This window comes from Amphiprion ocellaris, chromosome 4 (assembly GCF_022539595.1).
Source record: "Amphiprion ocellaris isolate individual 3 ecotype Okinawa chromosome 4, ASM2253959v1, whole genome shotgun sequence".
NCBI lineage: Eukaryota > Metazoa > Chordata > Actinopteri > Pomacentridae > Amphiprion > Amphiprion ocellaris.
The window spans coordinates 18,381,765-18,407,973 of NC_072769.1; the positions used below are offsets into that span (position 1 = coordinate 18,381,765).

Here is a 26,209-nt window from a genome sequence, read left to right on the forward strand (position 1 = left end):
TTTCCCCTTTAGACATCTAAGATGGTTTAATTGCGGTTACTCTTCAAGGCCTAAATACTGGACGTATCTATTATTTCCTTAGAATGTAAAACATTAGTGTCCCAAATTGGAAGACCACATTTTGTATCAGAACATATGATTTCCTTCTTTTTTTTGCCATTAAATCATCTTATAACCTTTAAATTTTACATTCTGATTCCTGACATGAACTAGTGGGTGCTGTTCCCAAGACAAAAGTCATCAGACACTGTATTATTCAGAGGAAACAGGGCACATTTTTGCCTCCTTGTGGCTCTGAAGGACCCTCTTGAATGACAACTGGTGGAGGAAAACTCATTCTTTGGTTGAACTACTATCAATTCAGGTCCTTACAATGACCGCAGCCTGTGATGACGGGTCACAAGTTTGCATTACTCTATTATAATAGCCAAAACAGTTGAAAACTATTAGAGTAGACTTTCTCAGATGTATGCTCTTACTACACGTTGTTGAAAATGCAATTGCGGCAGTTCAAACCAAAAGACTAAAATATTGATTTTAGTGGTTTTATCTAGTGTGACTTTTCCATTTTTGCATCTTGTTAAGTATTTACATTGTCTTGCTTTAAAACTTCAATCTATTCCAAGCATCCTTATTGACTGTTCTAATGGTTTGTGAAGTGTATTTCAGTCTCCTATGTTACATGATCTATAGACATACTATGCTCCAAATGATTGCCTGTAAATCCTGGCTTTTTACCATCCTCATGTGGACAACGATGTTACTGCAGCGTTTGGAATAGCACGCAGTATGTGGTCATGAAAATCAAAATAAATAGGACAACTGAACCCAATATTTTATTTGAATTGAATGTCAATATTATCATTGGCAACATTTGTCCCACATTTATATTTTACAATGTACATATACATACAATGGCAACACCTTTTCAGGACGGGTTGGATGAGGTGTTTCAGTTCGTTTCTCCTGTGTGTCATTCAAGAAGCAAGTCCAGTGACAAAAAAAATCTTTGTGATAAAGATTCTATTACAGCTACATAGAAAAGAGCTAGTTGTGTTGCAGAAACTATGGGTTTATTTTTTAATTTTTTGGTCTTCCTCTGTAATTTCCTCATTTTCATTCCCCTTTTCTTTCTTCAGCTTTTGCTTCATCTGCTTTTTCCTCTTCCTTCTTTTCCTCCTCTCCTTTTTCCTCCTCTTCCTTTTTCATCTCACCCTTTTCCTCTTCCTCCTCCTTTTTCTCTTCCACTATTTCATCTTCTTTTTTCTGCCCTTCCTCAGGTTTTTCTTCCTTTTTCACATCTTCCTCCTCATCCTCTTCCTCCACCTCATCTCCTGTCAGGCGCTCCAGATCTGTAATGCGATGTCTCAGAGCTTTGTCAGTGTTCTTGTAATTTCCCAGAATCTTCTTAAGCTTAAACTGCATCAGCTCCATCGTGTTGTACAACTTGTTGACCTTCTCCTCCAGCTCTTTGGCCTCAGGCTTGATGTTAGCTGGGTCCAGATCGATCAGACCATCTTTCAACAGGATCTGCCGACCCTTCTCCTCCAGCATGCTTTTGGCATCCGGATACTCTATCAGCGATTCCATTAAGTCATCCTTTGACAGGCAGAAGAGGTCTGAGTATCCGATGCTGCGAATGTTGGCTGTCCGCCTGTTTCCCGCTTTGCTGCCTTTAATATTAAGGATACTGATCTCACCAAAATAGCTGCCACTTCCCAATACAACAAACTGTGTGACACCATCATCGGCGACAACTGCGAGTTTTCCATCTTTGATAATATACATCTCACGTCCAATGTCACCCTTCTTGCAGATGTAGTCTCCGGGGCTGAACACCTGCGGCCGGAGTTTGAGCACGAGCTCGATCAGCAGGCCGGCTTCACAGTCTGCAAAAATACGAACTTTCTTCAGCGTGTCCATATGGACTTGGATGGCTATTTCCGCTTTTAGCTTGTCTGGAAGATACCTGAGCACCTCTCTTTCATCCTGCGCCTTGCCGTTATTCCACAGATAGTCAAACCACTTGATGACTCGCAGCTCAAGATCTTTACTAACCTTTCGAACCTGGATGTGAAAAGAAAAGCAAGAGTATTAAAAGAATAATCAAAGACCAGATGATTGTGCAGCAGTAACTCTTGATACTGATTTTTAAGAAAAAATAGGAAGTTCATGTACCTGCATGTACTGCTTGATGTTGTCAATGCGGGCCTGAAACTGTGCTTGGGCGGCATTCATGTTGGAAATCATGGTGGCAATGTTTCCCACGATGGTAGCAAATATCAAGACTCCTACTAAAAAGTCCACTACATGGAAGAAAAACTCTGAGTCCAGAGCTGGTGGTGGAGTTTCTCCAATGGTGGTCAGGGTCAGTGTGGACCAGTAGAGGCTGAAAGCATACTTCCTCATGGGTAGCCCGAAGTCAGGCTCGTCAGGATCATCCAGAGCTGGGTAAACCCAATCATCAGCGCCAAAACCAATAGATTTGGAGAAAGAGAAGTAGAAGCAGGCATTCCAGTGGATGATGATGAGGATGTACATGATTAGGTTCCCAATGCGGAAGATGTTGGGATAGTTGGTTTTCGTCTCTGTTCTTGTGAAGAACTCCATCATACGTCCGATTCGCAGCAGCTTGTTGATGCGGATCTCTGGGTAGTCGATGCCGAGGAAGAAATAGAGGAAGTCAGTGGGCAACATGGAGATGACATCGAGACGAAACTGGAAGCTGGTGATGTAGCGATCCCGAAGCAGCTTCTCGTCTTTCACCATCAGGCCTTGTTCAAGGTAACCTGCAACGAAAGAGGTACAAAGCATAGTATATAATTAGAGGCAGCATGGAATTAAATATCATCCAAGCGGATGCTGTATCACTGCTACATTCAGCCCTTGATTGCACACAATGAGATCATCACTCTGATTCACGTTATGTGAATATGTATGTAAAATATGCAAATTAGGTAACTTTAAGAGGAACTCCTGGCTTTATCAATGGCAATTTGCGACTCATAAGCCAGTGTCAACACTCATGTAATTCATGTCTGATTTGTTCTTGCATTATAATTAGTATTTATTTTATGTGGACTGGTGTTCAAAAAATAGATTACATCCACTGTTATTCATAATTGTAGAAGAACAAACCAATGACCAGAGAACACTTTTTATTAGCACTGTAAAGTGACAACTTGCAGTAAAAGATAAGTTGTCATTTTTAAGTTTTCCTTAATATTAAACTCATGTACACTACTGTTCAAAAGCTTGGGGTCACCCAGACAGTTTCATGTTTTCCATGAAAACTCACACTTTTGTTCATACGCTAACATCATTGTACAAGGGTTCTCTAATCATCAATTAGCCTTTCTACACCATTAGCTAACACAATGTAGCATTAGAAGACAGGAGTGATGGTTGCTGGAAATGTTCCTCTGTACCTCTATGGAGATATTCCATTAAAAATCATCCATTTCCAGCTAGAATAGTCATTTACCACATTAACAATGTCTAGACGGGATATCTGATTAATGTTACCTTCATTTAAAAAAACAGCTTTTCTTTCAAAAAAAAAAAAGGACATTTCTAAGTGACCCCAAACTATGGCGCAGTAGTGTACATTAAAACTGTTTTGGATGCTGCTGTATCTCCTGTTCATATTACATCCGTCCTCTCTAACATGAGTTTAGTAGAGTTAATGTTAGTTTTTAGCATTATGAGCTGGTCAAATAAAGTATGTATCTTGCATTCATTTTAGCCTCACACTTCCTGTTTGATGATGTTACTTAGTAATAACGCACCAAAAAAAATTATTTCAGTAATGTATGACCTAAGTATCGCTTCCTATGACATAATTCCATGAAGGGATTCTTTTCACACTCAGTTTGACTGGGAGGAATAATCGCAGTACATTGATAAATAACTTTATCAGTGTAAATATGGGATTGTAAGTATTGCTTTAACACAAAATAGGAACTTCTTTCATAAGATTTTTTATGGGTTTCCTCAGAATGGAAGGCCTGTGTTAGTTTGTCACCTGTTCTTGTTCTGAAGAACATATCAGCCAGGTAGATAATGTCCGAGGTGTAGTCCAGAAACACCCAATAGATGATGTAGTTGTGCTGCAACTCCTCAAAGCAAGCCCTGTTCGCAGGAGAAGACACGGAGCAGTAATTGAATATTGCACCTTCACCACTCTCCCCCATTGTGCTCCTGCTTTCACCCATATACCCAGACCAGAAATTGCACAACAAAAACCATACAGTGTTGCTTTGATTTCTAGTCATATCAAAGAACTTGCCACTCTGCTTTTGAAAGAACAAATCTATTTCTCTTCACAGTCAAGCTGCTGCCAAAGTGGCTCTGCTGTAACATGTGAACCTGATGTAGCTGAGTGATTTGATAAGAACGTCTGGCTGTGTTGAAAGAGTCGCTGTCACCTGGCTATGATCATGGTCCAGTTGTACATGACTGGCATTGTGATGATGAAGAGCCAGTTGTAGTACAAATTTCCAGCAGGATTAATGACAAATAGTTCTTTAGGCCTGTGCAAAGACAGAATGAAAGTTTAAATTCTTGAAAGCATGCAGTTTTCAAAAACATCTCTTGAAGAGGTGTTTTAAATTATGTACTTACTTATTTTTCTCCTTCTCCTTTGCTTCTTTTTCTTTAGCTTCTTTTTCTTTAGCTTCTTTTTCTTTTGCTTCCTTTTCTTCCTTTTCCTTCATCTCTTTCTCCTGCTTTCTGTAATGTGCATGAATACATTTATAAAACTGAGCATCAACTGTTCTTTTCATACAGCATTCAGGAAAAGGTTTTAAATACAAATGAATTACTCTTTCTTCTCCTTCTTTTCTTTCTTATCTTTCTTCTCCTTTTTCCTTTTTTTCTTTTTCTCTCTGTAAAGGGATTAATTAACACATTTAACAGGCTTACTGAAATGGCTTAGGACACATCAAAGAGACACTGTGATTTACAAGAGCTTCACTTATCTCTTCGTGACTCCAAATTGCACTTACTCTTCATTGTTATTGCTGTTATTCATATTCCCCACATGATGAGGATTTGATTGAGGTGCACTTCTGGAACAAAGCACGTTGCACATAAAGTTGATTAACTGACAAGTCTTTGCTTGTTATTTCTCCCTGTTTGAATTAACATTGAGCGTGTCTGTGAAGTGTTTCTTACAGGTCGTCCTCGCTGAGCTCCTCGCTGTCCGTGGAGGGTTGTGGTGCAGGGTGAGGTGGCACGTTGAGGTGGGGAAGGGTGATAGAGGTGATCATTGCTGCAGAGCTGCAGTTTACCCTGCAAAAGTAATTCAAGGATAACAACTCTGGACTAGAATAGATGATGACAGATATAATAGGCCCTCCAATTATACACATTCAGAGCTGAAACAGCAATTATTTTGAGAAGCGATTAATCACTGAAATCATTCTGAAAGAGCAAAAATTAACAGCTTTTTTTCATGAGTTTCACCCTGTTGCAAAACAACACATAACTTTGGTCTCTGGGAATGTGTGATTAACAGTTTTGACTATTTCATCGAACAAAATTAGATCATTATTAGTTGCAGCCCTAAACACGTCGTCCAGATGGTGGTAATCTTAAAATGTCAAGTGAGTTTGGGGTGACATAAATTTGGGACTTCATCAGTCAGTCTGAACTGAAGAAGCCTCTTGGATGACAGATAAAGAATCAAAGAGTTCAGTTGCAGTCGACCGAAGCTCCTAGAAACTAAAGTATTACTTGTTCTATAACAGCAAACTCTGTTGTGTTCTCAAACATATCCAGCTCAGTGCATCAAATCAAAGGGCATTAGATCCTTTATTCACATCTGTTCGGTCAACGGTTTTAATCCATTTCATTTGCCGCAATATTTTCCTCGTTGAGGAATGTTAAATGATGCAGAGCAGCACATGTGACATGTCTAGTGGTATGTAAAATGCGAAAACATTCATTTGATGTTAAGTTCACTGTATTTTTAGTCTAAGCTCACAGTTGATGATTTGAGAAATTATTAATAAACTGGCTGCAGAAGCACATAATTCAGTAGAAATATCTTGCAGTGCGGTGACAAAGTAAACTTACCTTTTCCACTTCTTAATGTAATGTCAAGTCCATTTTCCTTTGAGCCTAGTGTAGTTTTTTTTGTCTTCTCTTTTAAGATTTAGAAGCTACCCTCTCACAGTATCCCCAGTTTAACTGTCTCAACCATTGAATGTTAATTAAAATAACTTTCAAAATGTAGCTAGGCAACTGACACCTGTTTGCACTGAGTCAATTTAACTGTGTCATAGAGTCTCAGTGACCCTGACGAGGATTTGTGGATTAGACTTGCCTGAGGGGAGGCAAAGTCACTCATCCTGCTTATTTGACAGCTCCAGTGAGCGATGAGATGCGTTTAAGCGAAGTTTGGACAACCCTCAGTTAACCTGCTAGTGAAAGTCTGCAGTACTGAGAACCCTTTTGTGTTGGCACTTTGTATTTTTTTTTATTTTTATCGGCGACAAGCTGTAATTTTCCTGACCATTTGCGGAACAGCAGAGGATTTAGTCTTGGACACACACACACAAACAGACACACACAGAGGCCTCTCCTGCTCAGTCAGCACTCTCAGCCATATCCCGCTCTGATCCTATTAGAAGCTGCCCGCTAGAACAGATTTCAGATCAGGTGGATCAGGTTCCTTTTAAATGAATAACAATTATGAGAGTGAAATTAAAGCCGAACCCTCGTCAGTGTTGAGTTGCATGTTGAAAGAGATCCTCCTGCCTGATGCAGGTTACTGCAGAGATCCCGTGGATCAGTGGCTCTCCCTGTTGGCTGATGTTGTGTTTGCAGTTTTATGACAACAAATTTCACAGCTGGTGTTGGAACTGAAGTATGTTTTGGGGAGATAAATAGGCTTTATTTTTGATTAATTGAATATCTTTGGTATAAGAAAAGTGTTTGTGACATTATGTGTGCGAGTCCCGACATATGATTCTTTTGTCTTATACACAAGAAAGGTATGAATCTTGTGCACAAGATACTCTACCGTTCAAAACTTTTGGGTCACTTAGAAATGTCTTATTTTTGCAAGAAAAGCATTTTTTCTCCCCAATGAAGATAACATTAAATGACTCAGAAATACAGTCTAGACATTGTTAATGTGGTAAATGACTATTCTAGCTGGAAATTTTTAATGGAATATCTCCATAGGGGTACAGAGGAACATTTCCAGCAACCATCACTCCTGTGTTCTAATGCTACATTGTGTTAGCTAATGGTGTTGAAAGGCTAATTGATGATTAGAAAACCCTTGTGCAGTTATGTTAGCACATGAATAAAAGTGTGAGTTTTCGTGGAAAACATGGAATTGCCTGGGTGACCCCAAACTTTTGAACAGTAGTGTATATAATAATGATACAAACTATTTTGGCCCAAGGGCAGCCTGCTACAGGAAGTACAGGGAAAAATGAAAACATGGAGGCTTAACTTAACCGCTCGATCATGTCATTTTGTGAAATTTTATAACACAACAGTCACAGCAGGCGTTCAAGTACAGAACTGTAAAAAAGTATTTTATTCAAAGACAGAGAAAAGAATCCAAAACAACAGTTTCAATAGTCCAATGGTGGCCTGAAAACATGCTGTGGTTGTTTCACTTTACATATAGTGTTACATTTTTTCAGATTTTTTTCCCTGATGTCTTTGCAATATCCCACAGCCTTTAATGCTTTTGCACTACAACTACATCACCCGTGACACTTTCCTGCTACTGTTCTAACTGCTTATCAAGGAGCACGTCTAGGCTGGTAATTATAGGAAGATAACTACAGAGGAGCAGGATCTGCTGCCCCTCCTGTCGTGGGAGTGTCAGCGGCCAGAGGAACGTCAACAGCAGCTGGGACATCGGCAGCGACGGGGACATCAGCTGCGGCAGGGACGGCCACATCAACGGCCACCTCGGGGGCAACGTCGACAGGAGCCACATCCACAGGAACCACATCAACAGGAGCCACATCCACAGGAACCACATCAACAGGAGCCACATCCACAGGAGGCGCATCAACGGCAGCAGCGTCGACAGCAGCAGCGTCGACCGGTGCAGCATCTACGGGGACGTCAGCCACCGCCGGCTCCACAGCTGCTGCAGGGTCAGCTGCAGGGTCTGCCGGTGCTGCGTCAACCACAGCCGGCTCGGCCTCAGCTGCTTCCACCTCCTCGGCCTCCTCCACCTCGTCAGAGTTTAGGGGGGCAGCAGCAGCAGCAGCAGCGCCGGCTGCAGCTTTGGGGGCAGGGTTTCCATCCTGTGCCAGGCGTAAGAAAAGGAATCATTATTGATGGAAATCTGTTGAGCTGCTTTGGTTGTAGGGTCCTGGTGGTGTTTATGCTGTCACACTGTCAGGACTAATTGGAACAGAGCTGTTATTGGTTACACTCATGCTTTTTCTTCTATGACAAGGTGAAATGCCCACTGTTTAAGGTGCCCGTTGGTCTAAAATAAAATTCTGCAAAATAATCAGCATAGTGGGTGATTATCTGGCTTTCTTTAATGAATGGGTTGCGATGTATGTCCTAAATTTGTTGTGGAGACACAAACGCACTGCAGATCTTTTTTTAGGCAGAACTCCCTGCTGAAAGTTAGTGTTGGCAAAGTGCCACCGCTCCTTCTTCCGAGCACATGACTGCTACTTTTCTGCTTGCTGCCTGTTTTTACAAGTACCCTCCACCCATGTTTTTCTCAACTAATTCTGTCCAAACATTATAAATAACCTCCTACCGTTTAACTTTACACCAGTGGCACCATGAATACAGTCACTAAGATAAGATCTTACATGACTGAGCAGGATTACATTAAGCAAATATCTGTTTAAACATGGAGAAAACTGTCGACAAACATTTATTTCTGTAGACTGTAAAAACAAGATTCAGTTCATGAAATGGAGACGTCTGCTCACCTCCGTCTCCTCCTCTGAGGCGTCTCCAGCAGGGACGGGAGCTGCGGGGGCGACGTCAGCCGGCTGGGCTGGTGCAGCGTCCACCTGCATGAAAGAACATCATTTTAACTCCAACAGCTTGGACAGTTTTGAGAGATGAGAGGTTGCGATGCTGTGTTTATACTCACCACTGCAGCTGCAGCTGGATCAACCTAAACAAATGAATAATTCATTGATAAGAAACATGCAAACTTCAGTAATTATAGTTTAGTTGCTGTTAGTTCTCATCGAACAACTAGAGTCATGTTCGAATCTAAAATAAACTTACAGGAGCATCAGCAGCAGGGAGGAAGGGGTTTCCAACTAGTCCCTGTAAAATACAGATTTATAATTATGACTATGATGACTGTCTGCTGTCTGATATCGATCTAAGTGAAACATCAATCAACCCCCGCTACCTGCTGCTGGTACAGCCTGTACATCTCCATCCACCTCAGGGCCTCATTAGCATGCGCTGCAACCTGCTAAATACATACCAGACATCTCCAGACATGTTCAATCAAGCCAATTATCCTCTCTCTGTCAGACACCTATCACACTATGCAGTTGTTGACATGACAAAAACATGCCATGACATGCAGCGGCAGACAGATCCAAAACTTCACAGAATAGTTTTGTTTTTTTCTTAAATAAGCCCTCTTACCTCATTGCTTTCACTCTCTGGAACCTACAGTTTAAGAAAGGGAAGTGAGCAAACACCACCAGGTTTTTTAGTGCCCTAAAGAACAGTGTTTAAATGTCTAAACAGGGATCAGCTGGCGCACTGAAAAATATATAACATTAGGCACAACTTACAGGTGCAGCCAAGACTGTGACCAGGAGGCACATCAAGAACACAAACAGCTTCATCGTGGCTGTTCTACAGAGAGATAATCACATATGGGATAACGAAAAACATTTCTTCTCCTATAAGTGGAAATATTTTTAATGCTTAAAATTAAGACATTATTTGCAAGACTGTGTTGCAAACATAGAGTAAAATCTTCTGCAGAACTATGTCTAAAAAGAGCAAAATGAAAATCTCACCTTTTTATTAGCGTAGAGTAAAAATGAAGATGTTCCTCCTCAGAGATGGAAAACAATCTACTTCATTTCTCAGAAGGACACCATATATATATATATACCGGAATATCCTGTAATAGCCAATCCCATCCAGTGAAACGTGCACAGCTATGTCTTTGAAGAAATCTCCCTACATGTCAAAACTAAAAAAAAAACAAGGAGGTATGTAGGGTTGGGGCCCCTGTTATAGTTAATTACATGCTGTGCAAGTATGCTAAGCACACATGCCTGCCCATCTTTACTGCCCTAAAACCAAACTTTGAAAAAAGGAGACGGCAGGAAGCTGACATAAGCATGTAATGATATGACAGAGAAGTCTCACTTAGTTTGGCTTCAACACAATTAAAAATGAGTATAAAGAAATGCAAAGAGAGGCTGTTAGATAAATACTTCTTAGTGATTTGATTATTTGAATAGTGAAGGTGCAGATGATGGCAGGACGTCAGACCATATAACATATACTATAATACTCTTCCTCGAACTACGTCCAAGTTGTTTTTTGTGGTCATGTATGTATCGACACACGATGACTAGTTTATGGCTTTCAACTGCTTCCAGCAAACACTGGAGAAAACATACATCATAAAGCACTCTCTTATACACAGCAGAAATAGAGTGAGGCTGAACCTACACATAATGTATAAATAAAGCACATGAATGAAATCATTGTGAGGGTTTTTTGTGCACTCCCATATATATAAATATACAGTATGTGCACAACATGGAGGCAATGTTGCACCATTATATTGACCACTATATTTACTCCAGTTCTTCTTTTTATGCTACCTGTGCTATCTGCTGTACTTAGACTTCTTAATACTCGTTTTATTGTAAACATCAGCCATTTTGGCACCTTATTCCTTTGACTAACGCGATTTGCACAATAATTGCACATCTGTCTATCTATCTATCTATCTATCTATCTATCTATCTATCTATCTATCTATTTATCTATCTATCTATCTATCTATCTATCTATCTATCTATCTATCTATCTATCTATCTATCTATCTATCTATCTATCTATCTATCTATCTATCTATCTATCTATCTATCTATCTATCTATCTATCTATCTAGCTATCTATCTATCTAGCTATCTATTTGCTGTAATTTTTTGGGACAAATTATTCAAAAACTTCTCGCTTGGCTTCATTAAATGACTATTTTAGGTCCAAAATCGCAAAAAAAAAAAAAAATTGCAATATTGTCCAGAAAAAGACAAAAAAGACACATTTTTGTAGCAAACACTGTGATTTCTTCTCCTCTCTTTCATCAATTGACTCCTGACCCCAAAGTTTACTTGGATCATTAGGACGATCCATTAATTAAGTAATTTAAATTACAAAATTCTACTTCTGCACTGATGGATCATTAACCTAATAGCAATGCTTTAACACTCCATAATCTCTCATCCATAAGGGTTATTTTCTTCACTTTGTATTTAATTCTTTGACTTTTAATACTTTAAATACATTTTGCTAATGTACTCTAATTAAGGCTTTACATGCAAGAACCTCACAGTATTTTTACACAGTTGTCTCTTTAGTTCTTCCATCAAAGTGCATTCCACATGAGAAGACTTTCTGCATCCAGTGTAAAGAGTGCATGTGAGGTAGAAACACACGCATTGCTGAAGGAGAGCTCCTCCTTTGTGGTGTCTGCGTTTTCGCTCATCCTCGTGTTTATTTTAGCTGGCGTGGTTGTACATCACAGCCATTTGGAGCATTGTAGGTTTCTCATGTTTGTTTTTTCGGGTTCCAAATCAGATAATGAAGGACTCGCTCTGTAATCTGCAAACTGTATCCCAGACACTCTCGCCTCGAATCTGCTGATCTAATAGGTTTTGCTGAAAGATAACAATCTCTTCATTAGTTCTTCCAGGCTTCACTCTTGTCTGCTATCTTCACACACTGTGAGGTTAGTTTGTAGTAAAAATGATAAAGTTATAAAGTGGTCATTGTCTGTTCCAACATGAATACTGAACTTTTGCCAACCTAATTAAACAGTGCTATGTTTAACCAAAGTAAGTACAGCGCTGGCTTGCACGAAAAAAATTAATCGTTTTTTTTTTCAGCTCATGCTTTCAGAATTACAACATTCGTCTGATTGACTCCTGTGAATTAATGCTCTATTTGTCAAACAGGACAGTTCAACAACAGGACAGTTTTTCACAGGACAACAGAAGCTAATAAGCACATTGATCGTGGAATTAATTCACCAATCAGCTGATTCTCAAGCAGGTATGTGTTTTTCAGTGTTGAGTTTGGTTCCACAAACCTCATAAAGCACTGTAACTATTTTATCTTGAAAACTAAAGGGTATAATCTGGGCTGGTGAAGTTATCAGAATGCATTAACACAATCTTACAAAAATTTGTGACCTTAACACATACACTACCATTCAAAAGTTTGGGGTCACCCAAACAAGTTGATGTTTTCCATGAAAACTCACACTTTCATTCATGTTCTAACATAACTGCACAACGGTTTTCTAATCATCAATTAGCCTTTCAGCACCATTAGCTAACACAATGTAGCATTAGAACACAGGAGTGATGGTTGCTGGAAATGTTCCTCTGTACCCCTATGGAGATATTCCATTAAAAATCAGCCGTTTCCAGCTAGAATAGTCATTTACTACATTAACAATGTCTAGACTGTATTTCTGATTCATTAGGGTCCGAGCACCACGAAGTGGTGCGAGGAACCTATTGAAACCCTAGGAATTATTATTAGGGTCCGAGCACCGAATGGTGCGAAGACCCTATTGAAACCCTTGGGTTTATTAGGGTCCGAGCACCACGAAGTGGTGCGAGGAACCTATTGAAACCCTAGGAATTATTATTATTATTATTATTAGGGTCCGAGCACCACGAAGTGGTGCGAGGAACCTATTGAAACCCTAAGAATTATTATTATTATTATTTTTCTTCGTCCGCCGGGAAATCGGCCTTTTTGACGCCCTAAACATACACGAAAACGCATGAAAATCGCCACACACATCAGAACCGGCGAAAAATTTGATATTTTAGGGAAATGGCACGTGTGCGTGCCAAAATGGCTCAATAGCGCCCCTTAGAAAATTAAGAAAATTCAGCCCCCGGACAGTGTTTGACCTAGACTTCTGAAATTCGGTACACATATGTAACTCATCAAGACGCACAAAAAAGCTTCTTGCATCATTACCCATAATGCAACAGGAAGTCGGCCATTTTGAATTATGAGTCATTTTTGGACATTTTTTGATATCTATAAACTCAAACAGCGTAATCCTGAGAGAGCTGAAATTTGGCCAGGATGTACTCCAGTCATGGGTGATCAAAAGTTATCAAAACGCTCTGCAAAAGTCTGAGGACGCGGAAATGGCGAGCCACGGAATGCGGCCATTTTGAAATATGATTCATATTTTGGACAATTTTGTCATTTTTGGACATTTCCAAAAGCTAAAAACTCAAGCAGCTTAACCCCGACAGAGCTCAAACTTGGCCAGGATGTACTCCCGTCATGGTTGATCAAAAGTTATCAAAACGCTCTGCAAAAGTTTGAGGGCGTGGAAATGGCGAGCCACGGAATGCGGCCATTTTGAAATATGATTCATATTTTGGACAATTTTGTCATTTTTGGACATTTTCAAAAGCTATAACCTCAAACAGCGTAACCACAAGAGAGCTCAAATTTGGTCAGGATGGACACCAGTCATGGTTGATCAAAAGTTATCAAAACGCTCCGCAAAAGTCTGAGGGTGTGGCCATAGTTACCAGCGGAATGCGGCCATTTTGAATGTCTTGCCATGAAACAGGAAGTGCTGTCTAACTAGCCTGTACATGCTCCAGTCTGCTTCAAATTATACATGTGTGATCAGAGTCCAGCCCTAATCACGTCCATAGGTTGATATACACTCACAGTCATAGCAGCCACATGGCAGCCATTTTTGAATTTCTCGCCATTAAACAGGAAGTGCTGTGTAACCAGACTGTACATGCTCCAATCTGCCTGAAATTTTACATGCATGATCAGAGTCCGGCCCTAATCACATCTTTGTGCCACTTGGCGGCCATTTTGGATTTCTCGCCATGAAACAGGAAGTGCTGTGTAACCAGCCTGTACATGCTCCAATCTGCCTGAAATTTTACATGCATGATCAGAGTCCGGCCCTAATCACATCTTTGTGCCACTTGGCGGCCATTTTGGATTTCTCGCCATGAAACAGGAAGTGCTGTGTAACCAGCCTGTACATGCCCCAATCTGCCTGAAATTTTACATGCATGATCAGAGTCCGGCCCTAATCACATCTTTGTGCCACTTGGCGGCCATTTTGGATTTCTCGCCATGAAACAGGAAGTGCTGTGTAACCAGCCTGTACATGCTCCAATCTGCCTGAAATTTTACATGTATGATCAGAGTCCGGCCCTAATCACATCTTTGCGCCACTTGGCGGCCATTTTGGATTTCTCGCCATGAAACAGGAAGTGCTGTGTAAGTAGCCTGTACATGCTCCAATCTGCCTGAAACTTTACTCTCTCAGTTGCAGCGCCTCCTGGTGGATATGCGTGGGCCAGTCGGGCCGCTCGGATGCGAGGACCCGTCCAACGCTGCTTGCAGCTTTTATTGGTTTAGTGGTTGGAAGTCAATAAAACATTAGCGTCAGTCAAATTGAATGCGTCAGTGGATGGAAGTGGTGGTTGCCTTGTGCTGCTCTTCACTTCACTGCAGCTCCATGGCTCCATCTGCTGGACGGACAGAAGTGCAGCAGCTGATGGCAGCTTCTTTGACCTCACGCTGCTGTCAGACCCCAGATTAGGGTTTATTTCAGATATATATAATAGAAAATAGTAATTAAAAAATAAGCTGATGTTGTATTTTTGCAGCAGTGAGTTTTACAGGGTTAAGAGCAACCAGTCAAAGGTTATTACTGAGGATTTTAAACAAAAACATTCAGGCAAACAGTTAACATCATAGGGTGCCTGACATGTTTGTTTTTTTTCTGGGTCGATACAGATTTTTTTTGTAATCAAGGAGATCAATAACCAAGATTTGGAATCACTACACATTTGCAGAAAAAATAAAGTTTTTGAACAGCACATAAAGTTAAGTTAAAATTAAAATAATCACGAGTTGCAGCCTTTGCTTATTTATGTTTTACATGCTGAAGTTGTCCTTCAGTGTTTCACTGATCAGATTGTGCTGTGGGCAGGAACAAGATCAGAGGGAGGCAGCTGCAGCAGACCCAAAGTAGTTTCACATTCATTTATCTGATCAGATTTCAGGGGGTTTTTTTTTTTTTTTTTTTTTTTTTTTTTTAAGAAATGGGACCAATAATTGAAAACATGCTAAATATCAGATGGGATCATTGGTGTCACAGGACATCTGCAGACACAGGTCAAAGATTACAAGGAGTTTATTTAACGAATGAAACTAAAACCAACACAGAAAGGATAACTAAACCAAGGTGAAAACAAAAAGGGAAAACCAGACTAATTGTAGGAGAAAGGTTCTGGTTTCAAAGTCTCTGGTCTGGCAGAGAGCGGAAGAATGAAGAACCGGGCCTTCGTGGATTAAGGTGATTGAGAACAGGTGAATCAACCCCCATACCTGTGAGAGAGATGGATGGATGGATGGATGGATGGATAGATAAGTAGGGAGGTAGATGGACCATAGATAGATGGATGGATAGGTAGATTCTGCAGTGGGGAAATTTTCAGTGTGGCAGTAGCAGATAGGAAAAAAAGTAAAAAGAAAAGCAGCACTCAGTGCACAGATATAAATAGATGCTTTCTCCTTAGAGAAGAAATAGAAATGCTTGTAAAAAAAAAAAAAAACTTGTGAAATTGCACATATTGACTTATTTACATTTTATTGCACTTACTTCATGGGTGATCTGAACTACTGGGAGCAGGTTTGATTGAACACAGTCTGACTGCTGCAGGAAGGAAGGATCTCCTTCAAACATCGTGGGTGAAGCAGTCTGTCCCTGAAGGAGCTGCCGGTGATGGTCCTGTTTCCTGCAGGGGGTGGGAGATGTCCTCCATGATAGACAACAGCTTTGTCATCATCCTCCTGTCTAACACCAGCCCAGGACAGAGCTTGCTTTCTTAACCAGTTTCTTTAGTCTCTTCCTGTCTGCAGCCGTGATGCTGCTGCTCCAGCAGATCACTCCATACAGGATGGCTGATACCACCACACAACCATAAAAGGTCCTCAGAATTGCTCCCTGCACCCCGAAGGACCTCAGTTTCCTGAGCAGGTGAAGTCTGTTCTGACCTTTCTTACACCGTGCGTTGGTGTTCTATCTCTAGACATGTTTGAATGTCTTTATCAATAAATGGTCAAACACATGTTGAGTGTCAGTTTAGCTCTTTGTTCCACACATGTATATGTTCCTATGTGATTGGTGTCTTGCAGTCAGAGTGTAAAGAATTGAAGCTGTCAGAGGCTTTCTGTGGTGAAGAGGCTGCAGGACATCAGCTGCTCCAACAGGTGATGCCTTTGTTCTTTGGCTCCAACCAGAACCAGCAATAAATCAGCATGAGCTGCAGCTTATCCAGCTCATAGAGTGTATAATAAAGAAACCAAGAGGTTTTAGTTGATAGCTGTCTCTAGTGAATGACCAGCAGTGTCTTGTTCAGGTTGTGAGGAGAAGTAAAAAGCTTACAGCAGCTGGTATTCCCAGGTAGTCTCCCATCCAAATACTAACCAGGCCCAACCCTGCTTAGCTTTGCAGATCAGATGAGATTGGGTGTATTCAGTCTCAGAAACAAACCTACAATGTAAGTTCTGTACCTCACATGATTCAAATCTCCACTCACACCTTTTATTTGTCCTTTGATTGCTCCAGTACTGATTGATGCCATCATTTAAGCCAATTTACAACAACACCTTGTAGGAAATGTGGTGCAGAGGTAAGTTCTGTGCCTCACATGTTGAAGGTCCATGGTTCAAATCCCCACTCACACTTTTTATGTGTCCTTTGGATGCTCCAGTACTAATTGCTAGCATCATTTAAGCAAAGTTAGAGCAGCATCTTGTAGGACAGGTGGTGTAGAGGTAAGTTTTTTGCCTGGCATGTTGAAGGTCCCCGGTTGAAATCCACCTTAGTACCTTTATTATCTTCACCTCCTTAATAGTTTTGTGTACCATCATTTACGAAAACTAACAGTTACACCCAGTAGGAAGGATAGTGCAGTGGTAAGTTATCTGCCTTTCATCCAGGAGGTTTTTGGTTCGAATCCAGCCCAGGGCTCTTTTGACACTTTTTAAGATAAGATAAAGTTCTTTATTTCTCCCCACTCCAGGGGAAATTTACATTGTTACAGCAGCTTTATTTACAATATATACATACTTTGGCTGTATGACAACCTCTTTCAACCATCATTACAACAAAGTCCATGAAGGACCTTGTGTGAAAGATAGCTCACACATAGGTTGTGTGTCTGTCATGTGGAGGGTCACGGTTCGAATCCCCACTGGGAACCTTGCGGAGGATGATAGTGGAGTGGAAAGGTTGTGGTCTGTGGTGTGGAGTGTCAGTGGATTGGAGTTGAAGGGTGGTTCCTGGCAAAAACAAGAAGTTGCCTGAAAGAGCGTAAAGAGCGTAAAGAGCGTAAAGAGCGTAAAGAGCGTAAAGAGCGTAAAGAATATTTTTGGTGAATTTTGCCCAAATGTGAAAAAAAAGCTTGAGCAGAGTGGGGGATTGAACCTGCACTCTCCAGGTTCCAAACCACCATCACTACCTCTGGACTACCGGTCCTACATACCCAAATACAGGCTTTTCTTCTATTCGTCAAGGCGGTGACATCAACACTGAAAGAAAAAAAAACAATCCACAAAATCAAAAAAAGAACATGATCTACCTACAACTTTTAAAGAACACGCTAAAAAACACAATACTAAAAAGTCACACTCTTCTCCTCATCACTCATTTTTACATTTTAACACAATTTCAAAGCCACACGAATCACATTCTTCATGTCAAATCACTTCTCTTCACTACAAATGGGAGAGAACAGCAAACAAATAAAATACAACTTATGGCTTAAATATCTTCAAAATCTCTTTGCTATTCCTCTACATTCAAATTCCTCAACACCACTCAACAATCACCTGCAGGATCTCTTACTTCTTTCTTAGCTCTGACAAAACATCTTCAAGACTCTGAGAAGACAACTCATTTTCAACACATTTGCTGCTTCGTCTAAGTGTCCACACACATCTCCAGTCATCCACAGGCCTCACCACTGATCAGCTGCACAAACTTACATGTTAAACTTCTCCAAAGATAAAATACAGGCCCTTCTGTCTGATCACAACTTTTACTGGTGGCTCATATTTCAAGTTCATTTCCTTGCAAAGTCTTTATTTTGGATTAAAGTGGGATCTGTGACCAGGCAGATCACTTGTTTATTCTTAGCATTTGGATTTCACTGACATTCCTGTCATGTAGAAAAATAGAAATATCTTTGCATTGATTCAGCTAAACTAACTGCAGACACTGAGAGGCGTAAAGTTCAACAAATGCTGTTTTTATTTACTTCACTGGTGACATCAGTAGATGCTTGCAGTGAAACCACCACTGCAAATATTTATGCATTAAAGTATCGCAACTGAAAACTCCCTACAAACGTCCACTTCTAACACCACAAACATTGTCCAGAGGAAATGATATTAGCTGAACATAAAAACATACACATATGTAACTCATCAAGACACACAAAAATGTAATTGACACCCATGACCAAAATCCAACAGGAAGTCAGCCATTTTGAATTATATGTCATATGTTTTGACGATTTTGGGTCATTTTTAGACATTTTCAAAAGCTATAAACTCAAACAGGGTAACACCGAGAGAGATGAAATTCGGCCAGGATGTACTACACACATGGGTGATCAAAAGTTATCAAAATGCTCCGCAAAAGTCTGAGGGCGTGGCCATGGCGGCCTCCTGAACTTTGATGCTTCGCCATGAAACATCAACTGCTGTGTAACCGCCCTAAACATGCTCCAATCTGCCTCAAACTTTACATGTATGATCAGAGTCCCGCCCTGATGACATTCACATGCTGAAATACAGCCACAGTCATAGCGCCACCTGTTGGATGGAAGGAAATGCTCTATAACTAGCCTGTACATGGTCCGATCTGCCTGAAATTTTACGTGTGTGATCAGAGTCCGGCCCTCATCGCATCCGTAGGCCGACATGCACTCTCGGTCGCAGCGCCGCCTGGTGGACGTGCGTGGATTCGCCGACCAGCAAGGATGCGAGGACCCGTCCAACGCTGCTTGCAGCTTTAATTTTTTCTTTTGATTTTCAATGCTAACATTAAATGTGCTGCTGCCAAAGTCATAATTCAAAATACATATTGATAAATAGTTGAAAACCAGTGCAGATAAGTTAAGAATGACTTGATGTTTGGAACATTACTCCATTATTATGGAAAATGAAGGGCAATATTATGTCTGTGAGATGCGTACTGATCATGTAATATATTCCATCACAAATGACAGTTTAAGCATGAATTTTTATTGGACCAGAAAACATTTCGTTCACAGATTTGTATCTTCATCAATAAATCATCTTCATGCATGTCATACAGGGATATTGATGGCTTCTGTTGGCTTCAGAGCTTTATGTTGCCTTACTTGACATTACAACATTTTTATTAAAGCAGAAGCTACAATTCACGATGAATGACCTCTACTGTCCCAGAAATCTTAAGCTGTATGGTTTCCCAGTCAAAAACATTTCCTCTTTGTACTCTCTTCCCAGAGACCAGGTCTTTGATCGTCCTGTCTGGCAGAACAGAGTCCCACATATTTACGTCACAAACCTCCCCAACAAAACTCTGTTTGGCATCATAGTCACCCAAGTAAGAATCTGGATCTTGTCCAAGGAGAACTTTTCCTCCTGCGCGGATGGTGTGACCCTTCTTGTAGATTTTGGTCAAGCTTTTCCTTCCATCCATGAAGACGGTAGCTGCACCAGAACTGGAATCCCATGTTACACACAGATGCGTCTTTAGGGCACCGAGCTCAGGGACTTGGAAGAAAACACCATCGCCACTGAGGTAGAAGGACAGTCTGCACATACAAATAATTTGTATGGCTCCTTTAATGCAGAGGGTAACAAGTAACCTTCGCACTGTGCATTATCCTGATTATGCAACAATGTCAAAGTGTTTAGAAAAGCTTGAATGCAGTTTTTACTATTGTAGCAGTATGGTTAGTAGAAGGCTGTAGTAGTACCAGTAGTATTTTCATAGATGTTAGCAGTGACAGCCTTATAGTGCCTGCATCAGTTGTTTATAATAGAAATGATAAAACTTAATGGAATATGGTCACATCCATCTAAAATCTTGAATGCTTTCTCAAATCTAGAAACAGTGTGTTATAGGCCTTCAAATGCTCTACCTGCCGTCCAGTTCGCGCCACACGTTCAGCTCGTCATAGTCTCCAGTTCGGTATGCAAAGAGGATGACCTCTCGCTCGCCTTTGAGCTCTGTGGCCAAACGCATGCACAGAGTGAAAGCCTTCAGCTGCAGTGGTTTCAGAGGGACCATCTCAACATAACTGTCACTTGTTTCACTGGGAAATACCAAGGTCTTAATTGTGACACTCCCTGAGAGACAAGAAACAAGGTTTTGTCAAGGAAATTTCCAAAAGTGCTGGCAAAAAACATCAGTATTTGACAAATTAACAAGTACAGGTAAAACAACAACCAAAGAAAGGCAAAAATATTCACATTTCGGAAGCTGGTAGCAGATTTATAAAGCTGTTTTAGCTGCAAGAATAACTTGTTTCTATTGAACAACTTACCAGTAAATTGTCTAATCATTCACCTCTAAACTAGTAAGCAATTACCCTTAATTAAAAAAGAAAACTTTTATACATGTACAGATTTGAACATAAAGACACAAAAGAGAAGGTATACAATTACCGGACAGTGCCACTGAGATGGCAACGACAACGAGGACGGCTGAAAGTCACATTTTTTCAGTGCAAACCCTGAAAGAAAAATTAGAAAATGTACTTATATTCAACACATTTTCATGCATTATGATTTTAATGTGTAGAAAAGGTTGTGTGAAGATATAAAAATGCATTGAAGCGGTTTACCTACTGCGCCACTGGGAAGACCAAGCTGCAGATGCACATTTGGGGTTTTATAGCCTGATCTCCCACATGAAATCCCTCCCCAGTGCAACATACTGATATGCAACTGGCATCAGCAGTTCTCTGCTCATCCTTGCGTAATGTAATGACCTAAGATCAGACAAATGTGGCTTTTTAGACAGAACTGGATCATATCAGTGTTCAGAGGCCAAACAAACGGATCTGAAAGCAAACATGTATCAGCAGGCTACCTGAGGACAGCAAACTGCAGACAGCCTGAAAGAGGACACTGGTTAACCAAAAGCCATTGAAATGAACTTTGAAATAAATAAATACAGACATGTATCAGGCTTTAGTTAATAATGATGATCTAACCATCAAAGAGAGTCAAAGAGCAACAGCAGCAAACAAAACCTTGAAAAGGAGAAAAAGTCTAAATAATAAATGTAGAACAGGACTGAGATTGCTTAATTCTCTCATACGCACTGTATGTAAATTAACATGCTTCAGTAAGACTCTGCAACAAAATAGTTTTGAACAAATCACTATTATATACTATAAAGTGATGATTAAAATGATAAATAGGTATAATACTTCTTTAGAGCAAAAGCAATGTTAACCTTTTGAACAAATCTCTGTATAGATACTCATGTTGCGGTGATGGAAGTGTTGATGGGAATGTTCAGAGCACTGTGGACAGAGCGTCACAAGTTCTACTCACAAAATAAAATAGAAGAAATTGTAACAGGCTTATTAGTATCACTACCAAATTTTTTAAGAAACAAGTACAATTATTTGTTTTAACAAATGAAAGCTTTGCTTAGGTGTGTTATCTGTTTTCTATTGTATCCACATCTATATTTTTATATTTGATTTTGATGCAGAAATATGAATAGGTTAATGTAATTCCTTTCATTCTAATGTAATTCTGTGTTTCGGTCATGACAAATCTTAGGGGATGAAAGATATCCGTGAAAAGTTAGAAAATATTTGAAAATTAACTGTACTTTTATTATACATGTACCCCTTAGATATGGTGCAACATGAATGTGGTAAAAGTTTTTCTCAAATAATCCGTAAATTCCACACAAATTCCAACTCTGAATTTGACCCAGTTTGGTAGAATAACTGGTATATACTCTGATTAAGTCAAAGGTAAATAATATGTAAAGTAAATAAACAAGAAAAAGAGCTAATGAATTTGTTATTCTATATAATTAACAATGTGTTTGTATATGTATTTATCCATTGTAAAACATGAAAGTATTTTAGGAGTTACTCTACTTTCTTTGTACTTTCAGGTGGGTGTCCTGAGCAATAAAAGGACATTTTAAAAAGCCCTTTTAGTAAGCGTTCCAAATTTTAATCAGCTGTAGATTCCAAACCTTTTCACATACAATAAGCTTTTTCACTGTTTACTGTCTGTAATAAACTTTTGTGGTCATCTCCTCTGCATAGTAGTGGAACTAGTTGTTATCCATCCCAACTCCAACTACTATGAGGAGGAGATGACAAAGAAAAGGTTAATATTAATAAAAGGACAATACATTTCTCCACTCAGTCTCATGGGTGTGAAAGTTTTGTCAATTCTCAAATTCATCCAAAACTATTTTAGAGAACTCAGTTTTGGGTCTAAAATAACAATGAAATCTGCGATGATGCAATGACACCACTGTTTTAAATAACAGCGACTGACCCACAAACATGTAATAGTTGGATAATCATGAAATATTTTAATAATGAAATTCTATATTTGGCTGTAACTCTGAGCACCATCCACTCTAGAAAATAATCTTTGGAATGTTTGAAAAATAAATAAAAACAACAAAATAACATGCCTGTTTGCATCAACCTTTTTGAGTTATTAAAATGTAATGAAATTTTGTTCAACCAACAAACTGCATGAAGTGAATTGTCTTTTGAACAACAACAACAACAACAGGTAGAATGTGATGGAGTTGTATGTTGTGTTTGTTCAGAGAAGCAGAAACATGCAGAAATATAATTTCTTTTGAAGTGATATTGCTCTTACTTTCAAACAACTATAGTTAGTTATTTTTTTCTTCTTTTTTTATTTGTTTTTTAATGTTTTTGAGAGAGAGAAAGAGGGTGGAAGGACAGTGAGAGATGGGAGGGTAATGGAGAGAAAAGTAGGTGGTGGGATCTTGGAGAAGAAGAAGAGGGATGAGGGAGAGGATGGAGAGGATGGAGAGGATGGAGAAGAAGAGGGATGAGGAAGAGGAGGAGAGGATGGAGAGATGGGGATAGAGAAAGGATGAGGAGACGATAGAGAGGAGAGCATGATGAGAGAGACGCCTCCTCAGACTTGCTGTCATCGTCACACTTCAATGCAACCAACTCCAGCAGCCACGTTTCTCTTGTTTTTCTTTTTTGCGCCTTTTCTCTTCCTCTGTCTTTCCTGTCAACAGCCTTTTGAAGAATCCAAAGAATCCCTTGTTTTTCTTCTTTTTGACAGGCTCTTGGCTGTCCATCTCTGGGGTTCCCTGTTCCTCCTCAATTTCTTTTATCTCCTCTTGTAAATCTTTGTCTTCATCTGGCAGTTTGTGGTCTTCCTGCACTTTTTCCTCTCCTGGCAGGTTATTTTCTTCCTGCAGTTTGTTTTCTTCTTGCAGTTCCTCTTCCTGCACTTTTTCCTCTTCCGGCAGGTTATTTTCTTCCTGCAGTTTGTTTTCTTCTTGCAGTTCCTCTTCCTGCACTTTTTCCTCTTCCGGCAGGTTATTTTCTTCCTGCAGTTTGTTTTCTTCTTGCAGTTCCTCTTCCTGCACTTTTTCCTCTTCCGGCAGGTTATTTTCTTCCTGCAGTTTGTTTTCTTCTTGCAGTTCCTCTTCCTGCACTTTTTCCTCTTCCGGCAGGTTATTTTCTTCCTGCAGTTTGTTTTCTTCTTGCAGTTCCTCTTCCTGCACTTTTTCCTCTTCCGGCAGGTTATTTTCTTCCTGCAGTTTGTTTTCTTCTTGCAGTTCCTCTTCCTGCACTTTTTCCTCTTCTGGTAGGTTTTTTTCTTCCTGCAGTTGTTGTTCCACAACCGTTGTATTTTGCAGTTCAGTACTGTCTTCCTCCAGGTGTTCTGGGTCCTGCACTGCCTCCTTCACCTCCTCTTGGTTCTGTAGTCTCACTATTTCTTCTTCTCTCTCTTTGAGCTGTTCCTTCAGCCGATTCAGCTCTTGATCCTTGGTCTGGCTGAATTTGATGAATCTTTGCCTCTCAGCGTTGAGCAGGTTGTTCAGCTCTTTAAGTAAACCTTCCCTGTTTAGCACAAGAGCGTCCTTAATGCCAACCAGTTTGTTGCTCAGCTTCAGTTTCTCGCTGATCTTCTGGTTGTCATTCACAAGCATGTTGATGCGCTCTTTCACGTGCTGATTGTGCTCCATCAGCTGCTGGTGTTCAGCCTGGGATGCCTCCAGGGCTTTTTGCAGCTCAGCCAGTTCTTGGGCTTGGTTTTGGCCACCATGGTGAGGATTGGTAGCATATCTTTGTTTCCGTTTGTGATTGATTCTTTGAGCCATGATGCAAAAGCAAAGACACTCTGAAGATTGTTGGTAATGTTGCGTCTGTAGCGTAGAGGTTCGTTGTCTTTCGTTGTCGTACTTGACTGGGACTCTGTGGCAAATGCCTGAGTTGACTGAATCTGCTCTATTTATGCTGCTGGCTGATGAGTTCCACTGATGTCAGAAGTGACATCATAATTGTACCTGGTTATGACATCATGAGGATTTTAGAATGTCACATATTCCTTTTTGCCCAGCAGCAGAGCTGTTTATTTTTGAAATACACTGCTGCTGCCATAGTTTTCACAAAGCACACTTGTTAGCTTTTCCAGCTATCAAGTGTAGTGAAGAGCCTGTTATGAAAAACAGCAGGTGTAGTGCTTTGCAGATATCAGAATCAGAAAAATAAATGGAAAATACTACAAAGCATTTTCTAAAATCACTTAGGGCTGTTGTGAGTGTGATTCTTAAATCATCAAAACCTCCTCTAACCGTACGGGCAGAAAATATTCTGTCTACTGAATGAAAAAAAACTATTTTAAACTGTTTCAGGAATGAAAATAAACATGGTTGTTAGAAAATGAATGCAACAGAAAAGAGTCATAATGAGTCAAACAGGTTAAAACTCAGGGTTTTCAAACACTATGGTTGCTTTAACACTAACACAAAGCGATAAATAGCATTAAAACATGAATATATTCTAATGCATGAGCTGCACCGTCTTGATGCTTGTAACAACTGGTAACAAGTCAACTGCACCAGGAAGCATTTGTGGGAGAAGTTTTTTTCAAAAATTTCTCTCTATGTCTTATGCTGTACAAAGTGATTTTACTATAATGAAGATAATATTACTGATTTTAAGGCCTCAGATATGTGCATCAACTGTGAATTGAAATCAGAAACTCTGCTCCACTCTTCCTGGGACTGTTTGAACCTTCAAAAGCTATGATTCGACTGGGAACAATGTTTAACTGCTGTGCATATTTCTTTATCTCGTTCACCTTTATATTCAGAAAACTTTATTTTATCCCCAGGGGGCAATTCTAATTATATTCTGCAAGAAGGTATTAAAACCAGAGGAGGTATGCACCGGCAGAGAGAATGTTTTTTCTTTTTTTGAAATGAAAAAGGGTTTTGAGCAATTACACCTCCCCAAGATTGGAGGGCCACAATAGGATACTTTTTTGCCCTTTTTAAAAAATTGTTGATTAAATATAGCTGTTCGATCATTCTACGATAAACATAACATTATTTTTGAAGTATGAAAGGCATATTTATTTATTTTTATTTTTAAGAAAACTTAGTTTTATTTTTATTCTAATTATTTTGCTGATATATTAAGTTGAGCTATTTTATGTTTTATGGGTGAACGCTTGAGGAACTCACCTCTGACTGTGTTCTGTATAAGAACCTGTTGGAACACCTAAAAGACAACAGAAGTCCAGGAGAGGGCAATATTTCATGCACCTGGTCAGGTTATTCTTTGTCTTTGTCTGCTTACACACAGAAATCCAAACAATCACATTTGTTGAAAAAAGATTAGGGAAAATAAAAGTGTGC

General features: G+C 39.9%; 3 protein-coding genes across 6 annotated transcripts; all 3 read right to left on the bottom strand.

The window, feature by feature from the left end:
• Positions 1–823: 823 nt before the first annotated feature.
• cnga1a (cyclic nucleotide gated channel subunit alpha 1a) lies at positions 824–6,289 on the bottom strand. Of its 2 annotated transcripts, none has more exons than XM_055010291.1 (9): positions 6,079–6,289; positions 5,176–5,292; positions 5,007–5,066; positions 4,824–4,886; positions 4,624–4,731; positions 4,428–4,532; positions 4,025–4,131; positions 2,179–2,789; positions 824–2,067 (listed from the first exon to the last, which is right to left on the bottom strand). In XM_055010291.1, the coding sequence occupies exons 2-9, from the start codon at positions 5,268–5,270 to the stop codon at positions 1,117–1,119; spliced, it is 2,100 nt and encodes a 699-aa protein (XP_054866266.1). In that variant the 5' UTR covers positions 5,271–5,292; positions 6,079–6,289; the 3' UTR covers positions 824–1,116. The 2 variants fall into 2 exon arrangements, with proteins under 2 accessions (XP_054866266.1, XP_054866265.1); XM_055010290.1 differs by having other exon boundaries at positions 5,007–5,069.
• A 1,243-nt stretch (positions 6,290–7,532) lies between these two features.
• On the bottom strand, positions 7,533–10,155 carry enam (enamelin). 3 transcript variants are annotated; one of them, XM_035947595.2, is made up of 8 exons: positions 9,999–10,155; positions 9,768–9,831; positions 9,616–9,639; positions 9,371–9,433; positions 9,241–9,282; positions 9,101–9,124; positions 8,934–9,017; positions 7,533–8,282 (listed from the first exon to the last, which is right to left on the bottom strand). In XM_035947595.2, the coding sequence occupies exons 2-8, from the start codon at positions 9,819–9,821 to the stop codon at positions 7,806–7,808; spliced, it is 768 nt and encodes a 255-aa protein (XP_035803488.2). In that variant the 5' UTR covers positions 9,822–9,831; positions 9,999–10,155; the 3' UTR covers positions 7,533–7,805. The 3 variants fall into 3 exon arrangements, with proteins under 3 accessions (XP_035803488.2, XP_035803487.2, XP_035803489.2); XM_035947594.2 differs by having other exon boundaries at positions 9,371–9,436; XM_035947596.2 differs by lacking the exons at positions 9,241–9,282; positions 9,371–9,433 and having other exon boundaries at positions 9,999–10,153.
• A 9,377-nt stretch (positions 10,156–19,532) lies between these two features.
• On the bottom strand, positions 19,533–21,218 carry LOC129347295 (C-reactive protein-like). The gene is made up of 4 exons (XM_055009556.1): positions 21,147–21,218; positions 20,968–21,035; positions 20,442–20,649; positions 19,533–20,111 (listed from the first exon to the last, which is right to left on the bottom strand). Exons 3-4 carry the CDS (start codon positions 20,588–20,590, stop codon positions 19,706–19,708), a joined length of 555 nt encoding a protein of 184 aa, XP_054865531.1. The 5' UTR covers positions 20,591–20,649; positions 20,968–21,035; positions 21,147–21,218; the 3' UTR covers positions 19,533–19,705.
• Positions 21,219–26,209: the final 4,991 nt, after the last annotated feature.

Bases quoted from the DNA above. Each gene is read 5' to 3' on its own strand.
- LOC129347295 (XM_055009556.1), bottom strand. From the start codon at position 20,590: ATGGTCCCTCTGAAACCACTGCAGCTGAAGGCTTTCACTCTGTGCATG. The intron at 20,112-20,441 runs GTAGAGCATTTG...TTGTATGTGCAG, and splicing joins TGGCGCGAACTGGACGGCAG to ACTGTCCTTCTACCTCAGTG.
- cnga1a (XM_055010290.1), bottom strand. From the start codon at position 5,270: ATGATCACCTCTATCACCCTTCCCCACCTCAACGTGCCACCTCACCCT. The intron at 4,732-4,823 runs GTAATTCATTTG...TGCACATTACAG, and splicing joins GAAAAGAAGGAGAAGAAAGA to AAAGCAGGAGAAAGAGATGA. The intron at 2,790-4,024 runs GTGACAAACTAA...CTTTCGTTGCAG, and splicing joins GTTCTTCAGAACAAGAACAG to GTTACCTTGAACAAGGCCTG.
- enam (XM_035947594.2), bottom strand. From the start codon at position 9,821: ATGAAGCTGTTTGTGTTCTTGATGTGCCTCCTGGTCACAGTCTTGGCT. The intron at 9,437-9,615 runs GTAAGAGGGCTT...GTATGTATTTAG, and splicing joins CAGAGAGTGAAAGCAATGAG to CAGGTTGCAGCGCATGCTAA. The intron at 9,283-9,370 runs GTAGCGGGGGTT...TGTATTTTACAG, and splicing joins ACAGGCTGTACCAGCAGCAG to GGACTAGTTGGAAACCCCTT.